The sequence below is a fragment of the Akebia trifoliata genome, chromosome 1 (genome assembly GCF_017979445.1).
Source record: "Akebia trifoliata isolate Shusen 1 chromosome 1, ASM1797944v1, whole genome shotgun sequence".
NCBI classification, from domain to species: Eukaryota; Viridiplantae; Streptophyta; class Magnoliopsida; order Ranunculales; family Lardizabalaceae; genus Akebia; species Akebia trifoliata.
This window is the reverse complement of record NC_141375.1, coordinates 8,131,125-8,154,739: the sequence shown is the minus strand read 5'-3', so window position 1 is coordinate 8,154,739 and position 23,615 is coordinate 8,131,125. Positions and strand designations below refer to the sequence as shown.

At 35.6% G+C, this 23,615-nt stretch overlaps 1 protein-coding gene across 5 annotated transcripts; it reads right to left on the bottom strand.

Moving 5' to 3' along the window:
- Positions 1 to 5,210: 5,210 nt before the first annotated feature.
- On the bottom strand, positions 5,211 to 23,243 carry LOC147410628 (serine/threonine-protein kinase EDR1-like). 5 transcript variants are annotated; one of them, XM_086437568.1, is made up of 11 exons: positions 22,911 to 23,243; positions 21,994 to 22,616; positions 20,649 to 20,921; positions 16,811 to 16,851; positions 10,498 to 10,563; positions 10,301 to 10,401; positions 7,961 to 8,039; positions 7,786 to 7,884; positions 5,924 to 5,992; positions 5,747 to 5,796; positions 5,211 to 5,409 (listed from the first exon to the last, which is right to left on the bottom strand). In XM_086437568.1, exons 2-11 carry the CDS (start codon positions 22,421 to 22,423, stop codon positions 5,229 to 5,231), a joined length of 1,389 nt encoding a protein of 462 aa, XP_086293694.1. In that variant the 5' UTR covers positions 22,424 to 22,616; positions 22,911 to 23,243; the 3' UTR covers positions 5,211 to 5,228. The 5 variants fall into 5 exon arrangements, with proteins under 5 accessions (XP_086293694.1, XP_086293699.1, XP_086293703.1 ...); XM_086437573.1 differs by having other exon boundaries at positions 5,747 to 5,802; positions 20,667 to 20,921; XM_086437577.1 differs by having other exon boundaries at positions 5,747 to 5,802; positions 21,994 to 22,199.
- Positions 23,244 to 23,615: the final 372 nt, after the last annotated feature.

Sequence of the window (23,615 nt, the reverse complement as noted above, 5' to 3'; positions counted from 1 at the left end):
TAGAACCCTAGTTGGAGAGGAGAGGAGAAGATACATGGAGTAGAGAGAGTGAGATGATTTCCACCCATTTTGTTTAAACATACATACATATATACAGAGAGAGAGAGAGAGAGACGATACCTCTTCTAACAAATTTTCGCCATTAGATTCGAAAACCCTACATAGAGAGCAGAGAAGAAGACGTAGAGAGAGCAGAGAGAGACGTTCGAAACAAATTTTCGTGCGATGCAGAGAGCGATGTTCAAATCGAATTGGTATTTCGCGCAAAGGATTTTGGGAAAATTTCCATCGAGAATTGATTTTCCACAGAGAATTGATTCGGTAGATATGGAGCAGCGTAGGTGAAGTAAAAATAAGATGAGTTTTAGCGATGGGAATTTTGGTCGTTGCTAAAATGTTGTCACTAAAACCCCACGATTTTGTAGTGAGAAAGTTTATGATGTTGTCATTATTGATATCAAGTCCCCGAAACCTGGTAATGATATTGATGTGTACCTAGTCCCACTTGTTGATGATTTGAAATATCTATGGAAAAGTGGCGTTGATGCTTATGATGTATACCGAAGAGAATCATTTACGTTGAAAGTTTTATTGTTATGGATGATAAGTGATTTTTCATCCTATGAAAATTTGTGAGGTTACCAAATAAAGGGATATTTCGCTTGACCAATATGTGGGAAAGAAGCAGATTCCCGTTGACTAAAACAAAGTAACAAGAATGTCAACACATGTCGTAGGAGATTTCTTCCACATAATCATCAATGGAGGAATAAAAAGAAATCGCTTGACGGTAAGCAGGATTATTGGTTATCCCTAGAATCATTAAGTGAAAGAAGATACCAAAAGAAGCCGAAGGGATCAAAATAACAATAGGAAAAAAGATTAGTATTGTCCAAAAAGTTGACAAAAGAAATAAGAGAATGAGTAAACAATGAGATGAAGATCATGACATCACTACAAATTATTGGAAGAAGAAATCCATATTCATTGAATTAGAATTCTAGAAACATTTATATGTCTGATACAACTTGGATGTTATGCATATCGAGAAGAATGTGTTTGAAAGTATAATTGATATTTTACTTAACATCACTCGAAAAATGAAGGATGGAGTTATTAGTCGTATGGATCTTGTAGATATGTGTATAAGGATTGAATTGACACCAAAAGTTGGAGCAAAAAAGAATTTTTTGCCTCCAACATGTTATACATTAACAAGAAAAGAGAAAAGAAGAGTTTGTAGAACAATTAACGAACTCAAGGTTCTAGAAGGAAATATTCAAATATGAGGAATTGTGTTTCAATGGAAGGTTTGAAGTTGTATGGACTTAAGTCACATGATTGTCACATATTGATGCAACAATTACTTTCCATGGCAATACAATCGGTGTTGCCAAAACACGTAAGTTATGCTATAATCAGATTGTACTTCTTCTTCAATGTTATTTGCAGTAAAGTGGTAGATGTGCAAAAATTAACTTTTATACAAAAAGATCTGGTGATAATGTTATGCCTACTTGAGAAGTACTTTCCATCATCGTTTTTGGACATAACGGTTCATCTTATGATGCATCTTGTCAAAGAGGTCAAACTATGTGGACCTATTTACTTTCGATGGATGTATCCATTTGAAAGGTTAGTACATTAACCAGAAGTCTTTTATAAAATCCACATAATATGTCATTTCTTCGAAAGAAGTTTAACTAATCTACTTATATTGATGTTTTAGGTTTGGGGAGGTCTTAAAATGTTATATACGTAATAGAAGACGACTAAAAGAATGTATAGTTGAATCTTATATTACCGAAGAAGCGGTTAAGGTCTGCACATAATACTTATCTGACATAGAAGAAATTGGGATTCCATCCGCTAGAAAAAGAGAAATTATCACTACAAAATATGGAAATATGCTTTTGGGTGGCATGCTTTCTTGCAAAGGTCCATTTGATTGGCGTCATGCTAAGCTAAGAAGAATTGAGATTCCCACGTCTCGCCTTCTTAGTTGGTTTATCTCCCCGGTCATAATGATAGTAGGGTTGGGATATCCCCGCCCTACGAACTGAACGTGAAGCTCTCTCCTCATCCGGCTCTCTACAACAAGCGGTGGTTGTATCTTTCAAGTTGATCTATCATTAAGGGATCATGCACATCTTTATGTTATATATAATATGAATGATGTTGAATCTTATATCGAGTAACTCCTTTTAATTTTAATATTTCATTTTTTTTTATTTCTTTTCATTCACAAATTTCTATATGACGATATGTATTAACTTTTTATATAATGACATTGGTTGATAATAAGAAGCTATGTCACACCTGAAAGAAAAATATCCCCATCAGTTAAAGAACTATAAATGGCTACAAACAAAATACAATAGCAACTTTATTCATTGGATATGTCGAAGGATATCCAGAATAAGAACATCTTATAAACTTTGAGATGGATAGCCGAAGGTCCTCGTATATAAGTACTAAAATGTCTTGGCTATATGATTAATGGATGTCTCTTTAACACAAAAGATCAGGATAAGTCAATTAGAATGGTGGAGCCATGTCAATTCAATCGCATGTTCTAAAGATACGAATCCTGTTTATGGAGATATAAGCTACTATGCTGTGATTACCGAAATATGATTGCTTGATTACAATATGTTTAAGATTTCAGTATTCAAGTGTGATTGGGTCGATAGTAAGAAACGGTGTCACAGTTGATGAACGTGGTTTCACTTTAGTAGATCTTGGTAAAATTGGTCATAGATTTGATTATTTTATATTGGTTTTCCGGCTAAACAAGTTTTTTTTAACATAGAAGACCATCTAGATTCAAGATTATCCGATGCTTTATCAGTTCCTTTAAAGGAGTATCCTTGCAATGATGATGATGAAGACCTTGTAAATGTTTACAACGAGCATCAATCTTCTACTAAAGAATTGTCAAATGTTCTTGTAGACACTCTAATTTGAACGGATCCCCACTTGAAAAGACCCAAAAAATTGACTTTTTCAATAAAATTCGCCAAGAGGCCTGAGAATTCCTAATCGTCAAAATTCGGCATTTTGATCAATTCATAGGTTCCTATGCAAATTTGTATTCCTTTTATCCCTACATCTTAACAACTTGTTGATATTCTTACTAAAGGTGTTAGCAAAAACACTTTTGAAAGTGTCTTGTCAAAGTTGGGCGTTGCCGATATCCACGCACCAACTTGAGGGGGAGTGTTGAATAACTCTATTTTATGAGTATTTTATATCTTTGTCCTTTTTAATCTTTTCCACTTATTAGACCTTGTAATCTCCTTTAAAAGGATTTAGTAATTAATTAATTAAGAATTCGGTCAATTCCCTTGAAGCCTTTGAGAGATTTATGAAAAAAAACTAAAAAAATAAATCTCTTTTGCCTCTGCTGATCAAGAGCCTCTTACCTTCCAAGAAGGTATGAATAAAGTCTATAGGAGGATCGCTATGAAAAGATATTGGTGCCATAGAAAGAAACAACGTATGGAAGCTAACTATACTTCCTCAAGGGCAAAGAGTTATTGATGTTAAATGGGTGTACAAGATCAAGCACACAACCAATGTAGAAATAGATTGCTACAAGGCAAGACTTGCAGCTACGGGACACAAACAGAATAATGGTATCTATTACGAAGAAGTTTTTGCATAATTTGCGTGAATCGACACATTAAGAATGTTAATTCACTTGCTGCCCATTATATAGATGGAAAATCTACAAACTTATGTCTTTCTTCCTTGGGTTGAGGTAAGGCAACAATCTGATAGCATTTTCATTTTGCAGAAAAATATTCAAAAGAACTTCTTGAAAGATTTAGAAATAGTAATTGCAAACCTGTATGCAAACCAGTGCCTACAAGTTTAAGATTAACAAGAGGAGAAGGGAGACTTGTGAATCCTAATATATTCAAGAGATTGGTTGGAAACTTGAAATACCTCACATTTACCAGGACAGATATTGTTTACGTTGCTGGATTGTTGAGTAGATATATAGAAACACCAAAGAAATCTCATTGGTTTGCAACAAAAAGATTTCTAAGTTAGGACAAGGGAGTTTGAACTTCTCTACTCCTACAATAATGATGCAAAATTGTATGGATACTCGAACAGTGATCGGGGAGGTGACCAAGACGAATGAAACAATACCATTGGATCGATAGCTTGCACATTGATGTCCTAGAAGCAAAGTATGGTTGCTTTAACCACATGTGAAGTCGAGAATTTTCTGAAAGAATTTGATCCACAATTACAAGAGGATAATAAGTCTACTATAGAACTTGACAAAAATCTTGTGCAGCATGGAAGAAGCATACACATTGGTATCCGATTTCATTTCCTTAAAGATCAAGTGAAGCAGAAAATAGTGAAGCTTGAGTATTGCAATACTTCTGAACAAGTGATTGATATTTTTACAAATTAAAGCTATTTCAATTGACACATTCTTAAAGCTGAGTGACAATGCTAGGTATGAAGATGTTTTTAGTTTTAAGGGGGGTGTTGAAAGGTGTGCATACCAAAACACTCTTTGGTTTTCTCCATGTAAGGACACTACTAGAAAATGGTTCCAGAAATATTTATTCTTGGAAGATTGAAAAGTCATATTAAATATTTCTAGAAATATCTCCCCTTGAAAGTTGAAAAGTCATTGGTTGTAGAAAAATAAATTCGAAGATGTAAAGGCAATGGCCTTGTGTCTTGAAGAAGGTCCTAGAATAGGCATATCTTTGTAAAATCACACTTGAGTCTAGATCTATAAAAGGGGGTTGGTGCAAGAGTTAAGAACAAGTTTCCTAATGTCCTTTGTAAAAATCAAGAGTCTTAGTCTTTTGTCTCTTCCTATTGAAGTACAATTCTAATATATTTCTCTCCATTTTCTTGTAGTTCTCCATTTCCTCGTAGTGTTTGGTGTGTAGTTAAACTACATCAAGGCTTTGAAAAGCTTTTTAAATACCGTACGGACATAAGTAGTGACTTGAGCATTGAAAAAGAGGGCCGTATGTTTAGATCATTGCACAATAAACAAAAGTGAACACATTAAAATTACGTACGCACAAAGCAGTCCATCATGAAACATATAAAGCATCCCTAGATATATTATTATTGTTCCAGAGAAGTTGGTTAAACTACAAAAACTGAATTATTGTTGAATGACTGTAGCAGAACCCCAAGTAGTAGCTTAAACCGAGGTGAGAAATGCTTAAGAAAATTGAAACTTACCTTAGCCAACAATCACGTATTATTTGTGCAACTGTTGAATCAATCTCTTCAGGTATCTCAAGACGTCTATTTTGGAATCCAACAGCTACAACTACCTCAATTGAGCTCATATTGCTCCAAGGCATACGTAAGGTAGCCAACTCCCACAGTATCACACCGAAGCTAAACACATCACACCTGCAAGCACTCAAATTCAATTCTATTAGCAAAATCTCAGACTGGAAAACATAGAGCTCCTCCATCTTGAAGAACAAAGGTTCATTATTTCGAAATTTATTTGCTAAGCTGATGAATCAATGGCATGATGCCACGTGTATTGAAAAAATACTAAAATAAAGCACTTAAACTGATCCAAAATTTTCTCTCTACTAACCAATCACTCTTACCCATTTATACACATGGCATCATGCCATTGGTTCATCAGCTTAGCACATAAATATCTAAACAGCAAATCTTTGTTCCATCTTGAAGGGCTTATGGGCTATGTTACTCAAATAAGCCAAGGACCATTCACTTTTCATTGAATGGTTCATTTCTTAGAACTTCTGGGGCCATCCACTTCACCCGCAGCTAATTGACAACAAACATGCAATTATATGTCAGACATATAAGGCCATCCAATCCAAATTAACTACATTTCAAACCATGGAATTATTTTCATTAACGAGAATCATAGTTCATGAAGGATTACAGGTCCAGCCACAGATTTTGAAGAGAGAGGTACGTTGTGCTTCAAATGTGATAAACCGAAGTCACAGACCTGCAGAGACATGCCGAAACATTTCAGCTGATCTCCAGAAACAAACTCAATGTGTTCTGAACCGAATCAACAGCAGGGTGAGGTACCCAAAATTCTTTGTATAGAATAAAATGAAAAATATAGAAAAAGATGCATAAAAGTAGGATAACCAAAAATTTTATAACTATGGAACTAATAGGAATAATGAAGAAAATAGGGAAATTTACCAAAACGTGATCAACTATTGACAAAATTCTGATTCCAGCTCACTGTTCATTTTAATTCCCAAAATGTGAAAGTGATGAGATCGCAAGTTTTCAAGTTGATGATCTCGCAGGTTAAAGTAACAATCTCGCAGGTTTAAAGTGACTATCTCACAAGTTCACCACTTTTAGTGAGATTGTCACTTTGTGGAAAAAACCCAGCAAGATTGTCACTATAAACTTGCGAGATCGTCACTTGAAAAACCTGCAATCTCAAAGTGATCACGTTTTGGGAATTAAAATGAACTATTAGCTGGAATCAGAATTTCATCATATTCGGCCCACAAAATAGTGATTTACCCAAGAAAATAAGGAGTTCAGATTGGTGTTTGATTCCAGTTCAACCAACTTACACACCTTACTAACTTGGAAATAACATTTGCAAAATTCCTTGAAAGAAGAAGATCTTTCTATTATTTGTTTTAGCATATGGAATAGTGGAACTAGATTCATGAAGCAGACTCCAAATGGCTGGAATAACATTTTATTTATTGATTGATTGAACACTACAAATTGTAATCATGTTCTTTTGTAATGATGCGAAAAGAAAAAATGAAAGTTTTTGAGAGATCTATCAACTTTTATGTGTGAAGTTAATTCCATATATAGTCTTAATTTAAAATTCTATTTATTTTACCCAAAGAGCTCAAATCTACAAGGTTTTTCGCTTTACCGAGTCATTTCTGGTATCATAGTAAGTACTTTATGGCGAGACTTGATCTAATTCACCGTGACTCCAATGATCCTATTTGTAGTTAAATAAAAAGGAACAATGAATCTCCCTCAAATGGTGAATTTCATCAGTGATTTACAAAGCAATTTTAAAGAACAGACAGATACAGAGAAAGAGAAAGGCACAAGCTGTTGAAGTTTTTCAGTTAAAAAGGTGTTGATGGGGGTTCTATATTGAAAAATCCACCATCCATCAATCAGAATTAAGTGAAGTCACAGATAATGAAGGTCAACATACTTGAAATTTAGTACTTGAAGATCAAAGTTCTTGAAATGAGTGTATTCATGTTTTTGGTGATGATAGAGTATCAAACGGGCTCGTCTCTTGGCAAAAGCTAGGTCTCTAACATTGTCTTCATTGGAATCTTTATAAACAACAGGAATGGAGTTTAGGGCAAGAAATTAGACAGTTCCAGGCCTCCACTCATGTTTGTACAGATAAAAGTGTAACAAATGGGGAAAAGAAAGGATTGAATCAATAAAATCTTTAAGAGTTTGATGAGTACGAACTTTGTCACATTTTCATTGAGTTGATGGCAATACATGAAACCAATTATGATTGGGAATACTCTTCTAGCTTTCAAGGATCAAAGAGTATATGCCAAGTTCACCAGCATTTCAAAATTTATAATCCAGGTAGGCAGCACATATTTTAATCTTCCACCATGGGTGAAAAAAATATATATTGTGATCTAAACATTAACCAAAATATATAAAGAATTGATAAGTTATAAACCTTTAAACTCTATATGAAACGGAATGACAAAAACTAGTAAATTAGGGAAACACTTATATGCAAAATTTTCATGAGAATCAAACCTTGACAATCCAATTTTCGTCAACAAGGAGATTTGAGGAGTTCAGAACTTGGTGCACAATTGTAGGATTGCAAGTGTGCAAGTAATTCATTCCAGTCACCTGAGACAAATGGCCGAACTTTAGTGAACATTAAAGTGAAACGTTGGAGGAATAATAATGATTTGCCAACTTATACCACATCTAAAGCCATCTGCAGTCGCCACTTTTCGTCAAGATGGATGTTGAGAGGATGCAATAAGTTGAACAAACTTCCCCTGCAGACAAACAAGGATGGTTGAGGAACACTACATGAAATAATTTCATGGGTCGCTTTGCACGTTTCACGATACCACAGCGTTGCTATAAAATTGGTAGTTACACATGAATCAGGTAAAAAACAATTAATTTCATCTATGTCAAAAGAATGAATCTCCAACCTCAAAAAATGAGATTTTCAAATAATAGTTCAAGAAAACTTCTTTTGATGATTTTAATTTATGATTTCTTGAAAGAAGTTTGGCATATCTTCAAACAATTGATAGTCAAGATCATGAGATTTTCAGAAGATTCTTAATTTCTAATATGTTAGATAGCTGCTATTGGCACCCCAACTTTTCCTTATTGCACCCCAATTAAAAATAAAGAAAATAAGTACATGAATAAGAATAAGTAAAAGTTGGAGTGACAATAGAAGCTCTCCCATTTTTTGAGTTTAAGATTTTAAATGAGCCTAATCCTAATTGTAAACAACTGCTGAATTTCTTTGAACGAGTGTTATAATGTTTGGTAATGTTGAGATAATAATTTGAGCCAAATTTTTTTTTTGATAAGTGAAAACTGATTCATTAGAAAGGGTGGTCGAGTAGACCAACCCGAAGGAATACAAGAGTGAGAACAAAGAAAAAAAAGCAGGGCAAAAAGAGTGGTAAAAAACCAGCACCCCTCAAGGAGGCTATATATAGATACAAACTAGGACGCAGAAGGAAGTCCTCAAAGAAAGAGCCCTTGAACTCCTTGAATAACTTCCCCCCACAAGAAGAGAAACCCAAAAACCAAGAAAATAATGTCTTGGATAGTGCCTTCCTTGTTCTTGAAGATTCTTGAAGATCCTACTGTTCCGCTCTTTCCAAAGAGTCCAACATAGGGCAAGGGGGAGAAGGCTCCATAAGATTCGCTTGGACCTTCTAAAAGAATTACCCCACGCGAGCCAAGAATGGAACAATTCTCTAATAGTTTAAGGGAAGCAGCCCACTAAGCCAAACAGGGAGATGAAGTGGACCCACACTGAACTCGCGATGGAGAAATGGATAAGAACAGTGTGTTTTATCTTTAATTGGGATATGATAAATAATTTAAGAAATTGGGGTGTAATAAGTAAAATTTGTGGTGCCAATGGCAGCTCTCATATTTTAACATATTCAAGGTTTTGCATGTTTACACTCCTCAAAACCGATACTCATGGTGGACCAATTTCTATATGTCACGAAATGATCAATTTTCTCCACAATGCTCTCATGTAGAGAAAAACCACACCAATTCTCTCAAGCTCAAGCATACTCCGCAAACTCTAGACTTTAACATCGATGCTCTCATATTAGAGCTCATTCTCTCAAATTCAACATTGCACAGTATTATGAGCATGAACACAAAGATTTGACGAAAACACTTCCATGTATTACCCTTCACCAAGGTATTAAATTTTGATTTTGGTTAGTCTAGAAATAGAAATATTTTGTGAAACAATTTCGATTAGTATGGAAATTAATACAATTTTTGGAAATGATATAAATTTGAAGAAATGTTCATTGACCCTATAGGAAATGATAAAATAGGCCTTAAAACACACCCATTAAGTCATCAAGATATAATAAAGAACCATATGCAGTGTGAAATTGAAGAACAACAACATTTTGCTACATGAAAATAAGAATAATAAGTTGTGTTAACTACATACAACTTAATATGTAAAACATTGAAATGAAGAAACTATTAAATTGCATTCATGTGTTCTTATATGTCTTATCTTTTGAATAAGTATGAATAAGTTGCTAATGTATCCAACTAATTAAAACATGGCTAATTGTGTAGTGCTTATATAGACGTGTACTACTACGCATAGAATACATTAAAATAAGATGAAATAGATAAGATAACTAACTAATCATAATACATTTATACCAATAGATGAATGTTATGTGCAATATCTTATTAGTAAATACAATGTGTAATTTACAAGTTCTTTCCAAAAGCAATTATAATTTTTTTCAAAAAAGAATATTTTGGTCGAAGTTTACTATTCCTCGAAATATTGCATTTTTATACTTAAAATTTGATATTTCGGTCAAAATTACCTATTCAGCAAAATATTTCACGAAATGAATAATGATTTCCATTTTCCACCAAAATATATACAAAAAGAAACTGTCGGTTAAATTTAGTGTCGGAACTTGTGGAAATGGAAATATTTCATGGAAATATGTCGAAATTTAATATTACGCCCTTCACTAATCATACTAAATTGTTGAGTACAACAAACCTAAGAAGAAACTCAGTAAGTATTGAGGGTTTTGGATGACGAGTATCCGCTCCCACAAAAAGAGCAACATTTGGATGGCTCAACCTTTTCATGATTCGAACCTACACAAAGCCATTTATAAAGCAATCCAACAAAATCAAGAGAGCTTCATATATTTTAATAGTATAAAATACAAAATTCAACATGGCAATGGTTACCTCTGATCTTAGTTGCTCCAATGCATCACCGAAGAAATCTTGATCCAAGAACTTCACAGCAACTTCCTGTCATTCAGTACCAATACTATCATATTAATACAAATTGAGAAACAATCTTATATCATCTAAACCATCAGAGTTATAATTCAGAATATCTACTAATATTAGATTCAAAATTGTTACCAATCAATGCTATGTTGTTTATGAAAGAGACATAAGGAAAGAAGATCGGTAAATAAAAATTCATCTCAATGCTGTGAAGAAAAGGTGGGAAAGCATGTGATGTTTTTGTTTTACGTGAACAATTCAAATAATTTTATATTCACATAACTACAAATACAAGGAATGTTGTGGATAGCTCCCAAGCCACACAAGGAAACCCGATTATCAAAATTAATCCCTTTTAAGAACAAATGAACTAATTTCATCAATCAAACCCCGAAATATGTTGCAAAGCAAAAAACAAGTAATAATAAAGAAGGTAGAGAAATAACACTACCACAACACAAGATTTACATGGTTCACCCACAATGGGGTTACATCTACAGCCAAGGCGGCACGAAAAAAATCCACTAATCAATGAAGAAATTACAAGAATGGAGGTCTATACTTACCTCCAACATATTGGAAATAATCTAGTTGTTATTTTAGTCCTTTTTTTTTTTTAGTAATAGCTTTTATTTATTTCTTATATGTAAGAGCAGTTTTGTCCTTTTGACTCTTTTATTTATTTCTTATATGTAAGAGCAATTTTGTCTTCTTAGTATCAGAGCCTTAAAGGACCCATGAATTTTCTCATCTCCTTCCCTTTCTTTTCATCTCCTTTCTTTGCTTCCCTCTAGACCTTGAAGACCTAATAACTTAGCGAGAGCTTCGTTAGGTCTCCCCTTCGGGAGTTCATTTTTTCTTCTGATTCATGATACCCTGATCGCAAGTTACGATAAGGATTATGACTTTGTTCACATACTGCGATTTTTTACTCTATGTTTATACCCTACGATAGGGTTTTCTGCCTCACGATAGGTTGTTTTGGTTTATCCCTAGCATGTGCCAGCAATTGGGTGTTTTTCCAAAGTTTGTTAAACTGGTGTGTGGCTTGCAACAGCAATAGAATGTTTTTATGTGACCTTTGACAGTAAGAAAGGATTGTTTGGGGACTTGCGACAGCAGGCAGTGACTCCTTAGTGACCTGTGATAGCAATAAATTGTTGTTTTGTGACTTGTGATAGTGTTTGTGGATTGTTTGGGGACTTGCGAAAACAGTAGGGTCAGATTTGGTGACCTGCGATTGCACTGGTGACTGTTTAGGGAACCTGCTACAGCAACAGGTGGCTTCTTAGTGACCTGCAATCAGATTTGGAAATTTGGTGGCCTACGATTATTTTTGGTGGTCTACAACTGTGTTTTTGGTTGTTGTGTGACCTGCGACCCCAGTTTGGCGCTTGTGACAGTAATAAATTGTTGTTGGGTGACCTACGACAGCAAAGGAATCATTCTTGGTGACCTGTGATAGTAACAAGATCCTTTTTGGTTGCCTGCAACTAGCCTGGTGGTTGTTTGGTGGTCTGCGACTCCAGTTTGGGGGCTTCTTGATGGTTGTTTGGTGGTCTGCACAGCACCATAGCCTTGTTTGGTGATTTGCGACTGTGTTTGTGGTCTAGGAGCTGTGCTGTTTGTAATCTTTCTACACTTGATTATTGATTTTCCTTTTATCCCTTTTTTGTTGAGAGTTATGATTTCGTATCAGTCTTAGTCTAGGTTCGTAAGACTTTATTTGGGAAGTAAAGGTAAATATGGGTGGTTTTTTATTACTGTTACTACTTGTTGTGGCCGACGGGGGCGTAGTCTTGGTCGAGGAAGTAGTTTTATTTGCCGTCTTTGTGGGAAGATTGTCCATGAGAGATCTAATGCTTTCTTCTCTATCCTCGTTTGTTGAGTTGTACTGTCACTTTTTTGTTGGGGCATTCTGCTCCCTGTGCTGCCACTATGGATTCCTCACTTATTCCCACCATTGTCTCTTCTGGCGCCATTGATTTACAGCAACTTCAGACTCAGATTGACACTTCTGTTCGTGATCAGATCCGTACTTTTTCATCTTCGATTGTGGCCTCCAAGTATATCTTCTGCATTTCATGTCACCCAATTGGTCCAGCTCCCCTAACATGGGTTATTGATTCTGGTGCCTCTAATCACATGACTGGTGAGTCTAGCCATTTCACTTCATCTATTTTTCTTGATACTCATAGGAAAATTCGCCTTGTTGATGGGTCCCTTACACCTATTCACAATAAGGGTACTATCCCCTTATTATCTGATATTTCTCTTGATCCTGTGCTCTATATTACTCACCTATCTCTTAACCTTCTGTCTGTGAATAGTCTTATCAAACTTCTAAATTGCTCAGTGACCTTTTTTCCTACTCACTGTACTTTTTAGGACCTGACTTCAAGAAATTTTTTTGGCAAAGGGTATGAGAAGGATGGGTTGTACTTATTTGGATCTTCGCATACTGCTACTCCGACCTTTGTGTTATCCTCTTCCGAAAGTCATACTTTTCTTCTCAGTCCTTAGATTTGTGGCATGTTCGCTTAGGATATGCTAATTTTTAGCACTTATGTTTTCTATTTCCTAATTTAAAAAATTCTTGTAGTAGGCATAAGTTTTAGTGTTCTATGTGTGGGCTCTCCAAACATATCAGTACTTTATATATCCCTTTCATGCATTGGTTTAATACTATGTTTGATTTAATTTATTCTGATGTATGAGGGCCTTCCCCTGTTATTGCTTTTACGGGTCATCGGTATTATGTTACATTTATCAATGCCTATTCTCATTATACTTGGGTTTACTTGATGTGATCTCAGTCTGAAGTGCTTTATATTTTTGTTAACTTTTTTAAGATGATTTAAACCCAGTAAAACATCACTGTTAAATCCCTTCGATCTGATAATGGAGGTGAATATATTTCTGATGAGATTCGCTCTCACCTTCATGATCATAGTATGCTTCACTAGTTGACTTATCCCTATATGCTTGAGTAGAACGGGGTGGCAGAACGCAAGAACCGCTACTTTATGAACATTGTCCGCTGCCTTCTACGAGGCATACATGTTCCTAAGTTATATTGGAACATAGCGGCCCTAACTGCAATTTTTCTTCTTAACTGTATTTCGAGTCGCACCTTAGGGGGCAGGTGCTTCTTCATGTTCTTCAACCTCATAGCACATTTTTTCTGATTACACCTAGAGTTTTTGGATGCACTTGGTTTGTTCAGAACAACAACCCTCATCGCACAAAATTAGATGATAAAGACATTCGGTATGTTTTCTTGGGCTACTTATCCATGTCAAAGGGGTATCATTGCTATAATCCTATTTCTCATCGTGCCATACATTCTATGGATGTCACCTTTTTTGAAAATGTTCCTTACTTTCATGTCACATCTTCTTTGCATGACTCTTTTCCTTTGCAAGACTCTTCTTATGCTCAATTTTCTTTAGTACTACCTTCTTTGGTCTTCGATCCAACTTCACCAACACTTAAGGTTTACTCTCATCGCCCCCACCCCTCTCCAACCTTGCCAACCTCCTCCTTGGACTCAAGTATATTATCTCTTACCCCTGCTCTTATCTTATCTGTTTTTGACTCTCACTTACCTATTGCACTTCGCAAAGGTAAGCGGGGGTGTGTTACTGATCATCCTATTGTCCAGTTTTTTTTCTATTATGAACTTTCTCCTTTTTATTAGGCCTACCTTGCCGTTATTGCTTCTATTAGAGTTCCCCGGTCTGTTTTAGAGGCTTTACGAGATCCTCAGTGGACTGTAGCCATGATTACTGAGATGGATGCTTTGCAGAAAAATCATACCTGGGAGTTTATTCCCCTTCTCTGAAGAGCAGATTGTTAGTTGTAAATGGGCTTTCAATGTCAAGTATCTAGCAGATGACACTGTTGATCAATACAAGACTCGTTTAGTTGCTAAAGGATTTACCTAGACTTCAAGAAAAGATTTTGGTGCTACATTTGCTCCTGTAGATAAATTTTCTATTATTCGCCTTTTTATCTCTTTAGTTGCATGTCACTAATGGCCTCTTCACCAACTCAATGTGAAAAATGCCTTTCCGAATGGTGATTTGACTGAAGTTATCTATATGGACCCCCTCCTGGGTTTTGTCTTCAGGGAAAACATTCCGGGAAAGTATGTTGCCTTCTCAAATCTCTATATGGCCTAAGCAGTCTTTACGAGCCTGATTTCAGCATTTTTCTAAAGTTATTTTATTTATGGAGTTTTCCAGATGCCACTCAAATCATACTTGCTTTATTCGTCGAGGATTGGATGCTCGCTGCACTATTATTCTGATTTATGTGGATGATATTATCCTAACTGGAGATGATGCACAGTGGATTGACAGGGTAAAAATGTTATTGGGTCGTGCTTTTGAGGTTAAAGACTTAGGTACCCTCAAGTACTTCTTGGGGATAGAAGTGGCCCGTTCTTGCTGTGGTATTTCGTTATCTCAGCGTAAATACACATTGGATCTTCTTCAGGACACTGGGATGCATGGTTGTCGTCCTGTTTCCTCCCCTATGGATCAGAATCATCGTCTTCATGCTGACTTTGATGATCTTTTATTATATCCTTCTTTTTATTAGAGACTTGTAGGTCGTTTGATTTATCTAACATTAGATCGGACTTGTTATTTGCAGTCAGTCAGTTCATGCATACTCTGCGTACTTCTCATCTTGATGTCGTTTATTGTATTATTTGCTACTTGAAGTCGGGTCCTAGTCTTAGGCTTTTCTACTCTTCCATTGCTCAGCCTCATTTGTCTTGTTTTACTGATGCTGATTATGCTAGTTCTCTCATAGATAGAAGATTTACCTTTGATTTCTGTATTTTTTATGGTGATAATCTTATCTCCTGGAAAAATAAAAAACATAATGTGGTTTCTTGTTCTTCTGCTAAAGCTGAGTATCATGCTATGGCTCTTGGCACATGTGAGCTAATTTGACTTCGATCTTTACTGACAGAGTTGGAATTTCCTGTTTCTTGTTCTTCTATTTTGTTTTGTGAAAACAAGTTTACTATCATGCTTGCTTCTGACTCAGTTCTTCACGAAAGAACTAAACATATTGAGATTGATATTCACTTTCTCAAGGAGAAAGTGAGATCTAGTGATCTTCAGACAGTCTCCGTGCCTTCTTTAGATCAGCTTGTTGACATACTTATGAAGTCTATTGGTCCTTCTATCACTAATTCTCACCTTGTCAAGCTGGGTTAAGTTGACATATTTTCCCCAGCTTAAGGGGGAGTATTGAAAATAATCTAGTTGTTATTTTAGTCCTAGTTGTTTTCTAGTAATAGCTTTATTTTATTTTTTATATGTAAGGATAGTTTTGTCTTTTGACTCTTTTATTATTAAAAATTTCTGTCAAGCTCTCAGATTGAGACTAGACAATTACTTTTTATAATTATTCTCAACACACCGATGAAACCCATAAAATCTCTACACCCAACTCTAGAAAGAACCCAAACAAGAAATCTCAATACTACTCACGTTATCACAAAATCGCAACAACAATATAAATTTCACTCTCAAGAACCTTGAGTTTTTAGATTTTATAAGAGAGGAAAAATACTCACGTAGAGACTCAATGCTTTCTCACACTCTCTAACAAAGAGAAAACCCTTTTTTATGGACAATAACAACCATTTAGGGACCCCCTTTTGTTTCCCATAAGTTAATGAAAGGAAATACCAAAAATATCCCACATACGTGAAAAAGCCCATCAACCTATTGACACAAAAAGATGGTGATTTTATATCACAAAACCCGACAAGGAACAATCGGCTCACTGAGATTTGAACCTAAGTTGTGGGATCAACACTTAACAAGCCTTTACCAACTTAGCTAAGTTGGTACCTTCAACTCCTCTTTTGTACATCTTCTCTCCGTTTTCTATACAAAACGACATGGTATCAAGCATTTTTGAGAGGCTAAAAAATGTGCAACTAGAATAATAATGTTGTTTACTTGTGTTGCTAAATATGTAAACTCCCAATGATGTATGGGCATTCCCATAGGATATAAATATTAAAAGAAAAAGTAATAAGAACTATTACTTGAGAGAATTGGTAAAAGACTTGCTTCGTGGAAGCAAAATATTTATCAAAATGGGGTAAATTAGTTTGATCAAAAGCATATTTTCAAGCCCCATGCCGGTATCCTCTTTGGGATTAAAGGGGTAGAAGAGGAAATGTAATAAAATTGGAGGAGCATTATTGGAAAAGGTGTACGATGGTGTAACTTACAGTGCCATTCCAATCTGCACGATAAACCTCTCCATGTGATCCTGAAATTGAAGAAAGTATAAACATAAACAAACCACCATGCAATGAACCTGTATTTGTCATTCAATCCTTTGTAGGACTTTAACTACCATATGTCACCCTTAACATTACTAATTAGTAAAGATTCATGAAATGTTAATACCAAGGTTCAAATCAACATGGACATCAACCAGTGAATTTGCAAGTGTACTTGGCTGGGTCTCTCAAAAGGTCATCCAGATGTTTGCTAACTAGCACGACTAATCAGCTTACTGTTTTTTTATTTTTTTTCTGTAAGTCACTAAATAAGGTTAAAACTCATGCAAGAATTTAGAAACTGTCCCTTAGGAAATATCAACTCATTTGGCTGATTCTTTTACTGTTTTAATACAATGTCCAATTATGTGTCCATGCATACAAAATGCTTGATTTAACAAAGAAATTGTCTAGCCAGGCAAACAGTCTCATAATTGTCTGGTATCCACGGAGAAGGGGAGGTAGGAGGTTAAGGGATATATTGACCAACCTCCAGCTAAAATTGGAATGTTGATGTAAAAGCTTTGCTACATTAGGTTTTTTAGGAGAAGAATGAGAATAAGAAAAAGAAAAAGAAAAGAGGGAAAGTGTGTTGATTAGACACACAATTTCTACATTCTATTATTTGTAGGAGAGGATAATATGAATGACCATATTACTCCTGTACAAAGAGGAAAATACAAAATATTAATTGTAAAGGATAAAGTTGGCGCGTATATATCCAGTAATCTTTGCCTCCTTAACTTCTTAGGCCTCAAGTGAGAGAAGAAATAGATGATATCATGGATTATCAAGTAGTTTCAACCAGATATGGAAGATAAATAAAAAATTCTTGTCAAATAGATAAACTGTCCAATTTCAGATTGCATATGGACCACAAAAATAGTTATAGAGGATTAAGTCGGACATGTTGAAGCAGTATCACATTTTTATTTCACCAGAGGCAAAATTTTCTCAATTGATGGGAGGTGATGGCAACAGCATAACATCGCCCTTTAGAAATTATTAGAGGAAACCACCATTTTCCTTGTGGATAGATGATGACTACACAAAGAGCTTGAAAACCTAACATGCAAAGCCTGTTGAAGACTCCACATTGGATAGTTCATGAGAGCTTGTGTTTGGATCTTGGAGGAACCATTGGATCGAGTTAGAATGGCCTAGGCATGGCCATAGCTTTTAGTTATTTTTCTGTTTTAGAATTTTGTTAATGGGTTATTTTTATGCCTTTGAGTCATTAGGATGTGGGCCTAAGAAGACTAATTTTTATTAATAAGTGGACAAGTCACTTAAGTGCTATGGCCCACAAAGGGATTCGGCCAACCCTTATTAGGTTTCGTCAAACAACTCTTAATCTGATTTTTTATTTTTTGTTAATAGTTACTCACTTCAAAGTAACTTGTTAGACATTTATTAGGTATTACAAGTCCAACTTGGTAATCAGAGTAACATTAATCTCTTCTATCAACTTCTTGGTTTGCAGGTATAATTTCTCTCTTCTTCTTCATGTTACCAATCTTTCATTTATTATTTATGTTCTAAAAAATGAATCACCACCCCAAACAAACCCTATTTTGGAGCCCTAAAACCCAACCAAACTTCTATAAACCACTTCTAGACCCTCCCATATTATTTCCCAGCCGAACAGCCCCTACATAGCTCCAACCAAACCCCTCTACTATCCTTTTCAGTCTCACCCCAAGAAACTTGTTGTCCCATCTATGCTAGAATTGCACCCTTCTATACCCACCAAAATCCAACCGAAACTTCCTATGACCATAAAAATCTAAATCACAGCCACCCTAGATATCCTATTTGTCGCATATCAACCTAATCTAGTATCCTTTCTACATTGTCCTTGAGCTTAGAATTATATTGTAAGCCTTGATAGGATTCAAGATTTCTAAATTACTTTTGGATTCATACCCTCGGCTAATTGGAAGTTCTATCTTCCATAAGATCTCTTAGTTTAATATTTTAGACATAACCTTGTGGGATGACAACTTTGCTTAGAATTATTTGTTAGATTTATCCTATTTTTCTATGGTATGATCTAGTATTTTGTCATCTTTATTGTTCTTGGTAAATCCATCTTGATCTTAGAACCATCATCTTAGTAAAGTTCAGGGCCCAACATCAAAAATAGGTTATAAGGTCACCTTGCCTCAACTCTCACAAACTTCCAAAGTAACTAGCTGAGCTTCCATTTACCAACATAGAGAAAGAGGTCGATGAAACACATTTCATCACCCACATATTCCACTTCAGCCCCAAAGACCATGTGATCCAACGTGTACTAGAAATTTTCATCTTCTGCATTGTGGAGAGCTTCTATTACAATGTTTGGGGATTTTGAAGATTGCAGATTTGCTTTATAGCCTATTCTAGCCTAGGAGATTTCCCACAATGCAATTTTCTTCAGTTCTCTCAAGTTTTTGCTGGGGGCAATTTTTCCAAAGGCTATTTTCTTTAGTTCTTTTCAGTTTTTTTTGGAGGGCGTTTTCTCTAGAAGCCCATAATCTTATTCTTTAGACCTCGTTAGAGTGTGAAACAACCCTAGTATTGTTTTGAGGTAAATCTATGGAGCAGAAAATGAATAGGTGATTTCCTCAGACATTATAATGGTTCAAACGACTTCCATCAAACTTTATGAAAACAATGTGATCTAGAGCAGTAGAAATATTTTTGACAGTAAAGGGAAAACGCAGTCACTTAACGAAGGATAAACCTAATCCTGGTAAACCTGATATGATTTATGCACGGGAGCAAGCGGGTGATAAGACAGTAACATGGATGTGGAATAGAATGAAGACATAGAAAAATGCTAAATTTTATGTTTTTGGACATAGCCAATAAGATATGGAAACGTATGAAGCATATGTACTCGGGCAAATAATATCACCGGAATTGATGAGCTTACACATGAGTAATTTTCTTTATAGCAAGATGATATTTCACGATGGGAACAGATATATGCATCCATGATGCATGTGAGAAACTAAATCAATAGCAGCCCATTGGTAGTGATGCTTAAAAGATGCACAAATAGAGGGAGTACGTGGATACAATTAGATTAATCTCCTCCCTCATACCAGAATATGAGGCAATAGTCAGGTCTCAGATCTTGGATAGCCACGTACTCTCATCCCTTACTGACACTTTCTCTCATCTTAAGAGAGCCACATCATTAGATAGTGGCAATATTGGTAGTGAAAGAATAGTGGGACATGGGGGTTGTGGAGACTACAGTTGTGGGGTGTTATAGAGATTCAAGGGGAGGCTGGGGTGGAGGCCGTGGACCCCAGAAGTGTTCCCATTGTGGTCTAAATTGTTACATTGTCGATTACTTTCATAGCAGATCAGTTGTCAATCAGGCTTTATCATTAGTACAAGATGAGGCACATCAGCCTACAAAGAGATAGAGCCAGTTCTTTCCATGCTTACATGAAAATTATAGAACTACCCTCACTTGTACAGAAATTTATAAGTTGAGGTCATTAGGTTATTTTGGGGGGAAAAAGTGTGGGAAAAAGGTCCCATGGTCCCATGATGTGCATATTCATTATATATAGTTGAGATTTGGTAAATATCTTTCACTTGAATACAGACATTAGGAAATAGTTTAAGAAATGATGAAAAAGAAACTTGATTTAAGAAATTGAGTACAAATGTAATTTAGTCTAATTAACATCCCAAACTAAGCAATCAATAGAGAAGAATGCATACGCATGAACATTCATATTTTAACAAGTGGAAACAACTTAGGAGAATTGGCCATGCTTACCAAAACCAATTTGCTCACCAATCTGAATATCTTCCCATGGGATCTCCCATTCTGCAATCTCATCAACCATTATATTAATCCACCTAGCAATATGTGGGTCATAATTGTATGCTTCCATGAATTTCACCATAGATCCTTTGGTCCCTTCTTGATCCACTGGCAAACAAATGATTCCTTCATTTTTTGGCGTATCTATATTTCTTCCTGTGTATCCCTGAGAGCATTGCACCCCACCAATTCGAGGATTTTCAAGTTTTCTTTGGTGAGAACCACCTGCCAATAGCATCGAAAACTCAATCATAAGTTTATTTTTCAAATGAAATTCTTGTAATCACTGCGAATGAATTAGTAATATTCACTCTGCCTGCACCCAAGGTTTAAAATCTCGTCTCAAGACAATGTTTCGATCAAGAGAAAAACCAATATTGTCTTAGTCCAAAACATTTGACTTTTGGGTCAATGTTTCATTGGCTAGTGTTGATACCGATAGATGTATCAACCGTTGCATTCCAATATTTGGAACCATGCCTACACCAATAGAATCAACTAGGATTAATTAAAATCCGTCATCAACAAACATATACCTTTCATTTGCAATAAATAAATTTCAAAAAAATAAAAAATAAACACACCCCTTGACCAATGACATTTCTTCCACCACCAAAATGAAGCTATGTGGCTATGGTCTGATGTGTAACCACATGACACAAGTAACCACCATGGTTTATAGAACTGAAAAAAGAGACTTTTCAACAAGGTTTGAGACTCTCCATCAAATGAAACAACCAAGATGAGAGGATAATTGAATTCCCAAATGAAACAAATCACTAAGAAACATGTACCAATCCATAGGAAACTCATGTTGTTCCAAGCCATATGTTTGATGTTGAAACATCAAATGTTGTTTGTGGTTAGAAAAGCCCAATGATCAACTCCATAAACATTTAGTAAAATATGTAAAGAATGTTCAACGATGAGGGCCGTTGTGTAAAGAATGTTAACTCTATTGGAGAATGGAAACTATTAGCCTCAAACAAGGTTTGGGGCTGTCCATCAAACGAATATCTAAGATGAGAACAGTCCCTAGGGAATCCCAACTGAAAGACACATATCAATCCCTACAAAGCCTAATGCTTGATGATGACAATCAAACATTGTATGAGGTTAAAAATATCCTTGAAAGTTTAGATGAAAGTTAGATGCAATTTACGGTTCAAAACTCGAAAATTCAACTCAAGTTGGATTACTATTGAATAAATGTCATGAATCACGTGTCATTCGGATAGAACTATGGGTTAATTATATTAATCCTAATAAGATTTATAAAAAGAAAAAGAAATCATACCTCTTTCAAGTTTGTTGGCTATTGAATTATTAATGTTGAGCTCTGGAAAATGGCGGTTAAAGCCTGATCCATTGTCCATGTAGACCTCCTGAATGTTTTGGTTGAGGCTATTTGTATTGCTGTTTGTTTGAACCACTTGAAGATAGCGATTAAGGCAAAGGCCACTGTTGGCTGTTAAACGATTTGTGTGGTGCTCCTGGATATTGCTGTTAAGGCAAAATTGGCTGTTTACCGTTAGACGATGATCCATGCTGTATTGCTGAAAATAGTAACTGTGGTCAAATCCACTATTGGCCGTAAGATGATGTGTGTTGAGTTCTTGAATATGGTGGTTCAAGTCTAATCCACTATTGGTCGACAGACAATCTTTGCTGAGGACATGAACATTGCTGTTGAGGCCAAATTTTCTATTATCTGTCAGAGAATCCATATTGCTGTAGAGGCCAAATCCACTATTGGGTTGAGGGAAAATGTGTATTATTGGTATGTCGATAAAAGCCTTAACAGCCACGAAATATGACCATTGGGAGCTCAGTGTCACCAATCATGCCATCTGTCCCATATTTTTATAATTGAAAGGCTTACTATATTTTTGGAAGAAATTTTCTTTTTAAAGAAGCAATCTGCAAAGAAGAGATCAAATTCACCTTAGAGGTGGAGAAAAAAAAAAGGAAACAAAAGGGTCCAAATCAAACAAAAATATTACCCCCTCAAGAAGATAATAAGTTCAATAATAACATACCCAAGAACCCAGAAAGAGCAAAAAAAAAAAACAACAGTTCTTAGTTCAAATAAATCAGAAATTCCATTTAATTAGCTTTATCATACAGAGCATCAGAAACCATAATAGGATATAGAAGTAAAAAGAACCAAAACAAATGCATTTGAACTGAAAACATTGTAATTTAAAGACTTACAAGACATGTTGAAGCAGTAGAGATGGATGGAAGAAGAGAGAGAGACCAAGGGTAATATGTATCTGCATTGGAGATGCCTCCTTAGGTAAATTCCAAATGAGGTTCTTTGAAGCTACTTGGAAAGTTTTTTCCATTAGTGTGAACATTCACCGAATAAGGTCCAGATCAGTCCATGGTGCTCTAGATTTTTGTTGGAGTGAATCAAAATAATCAACATTTTGACTAAATATGATAATGTCGGTCGAATCGAAGATTTCTCGACAGAGTTCTTTTTCATTTCCATTCTCTCCGTGTCTCTCTTCTACCTTTCTTTCTTCTCTTTCTTGGTTTCTTCTCTTGGAAAACGGGTTTGGTGTTAGTCACGATCGCATAACGTGTTCCGTTCTTATACATAGGAACAGTGTTACGTGGCTCTCTTTTGTTGGATAATAAATACATTGCGCTGCGTGAACGGGTTAATTAGGAGTTCGAGGTAAATTAAAATCCAATTAACACGTGCCACATAGACACTGTTCCTATTTTATAGAAACAGGACACCATATTGGATCTTGAGTCTTCGGAGTGTTTTTTATTTCAAAAAAGTCGGTTCCAGTCGTTCCACCGCTCACCGACCCATAAAAGTCGGTATTTCGGCCTAAACTAATGTACCAATTACCTTGGGGTTGGGGTGGGTCTATTTGCATACCCCAAAATGACCCACTTGCT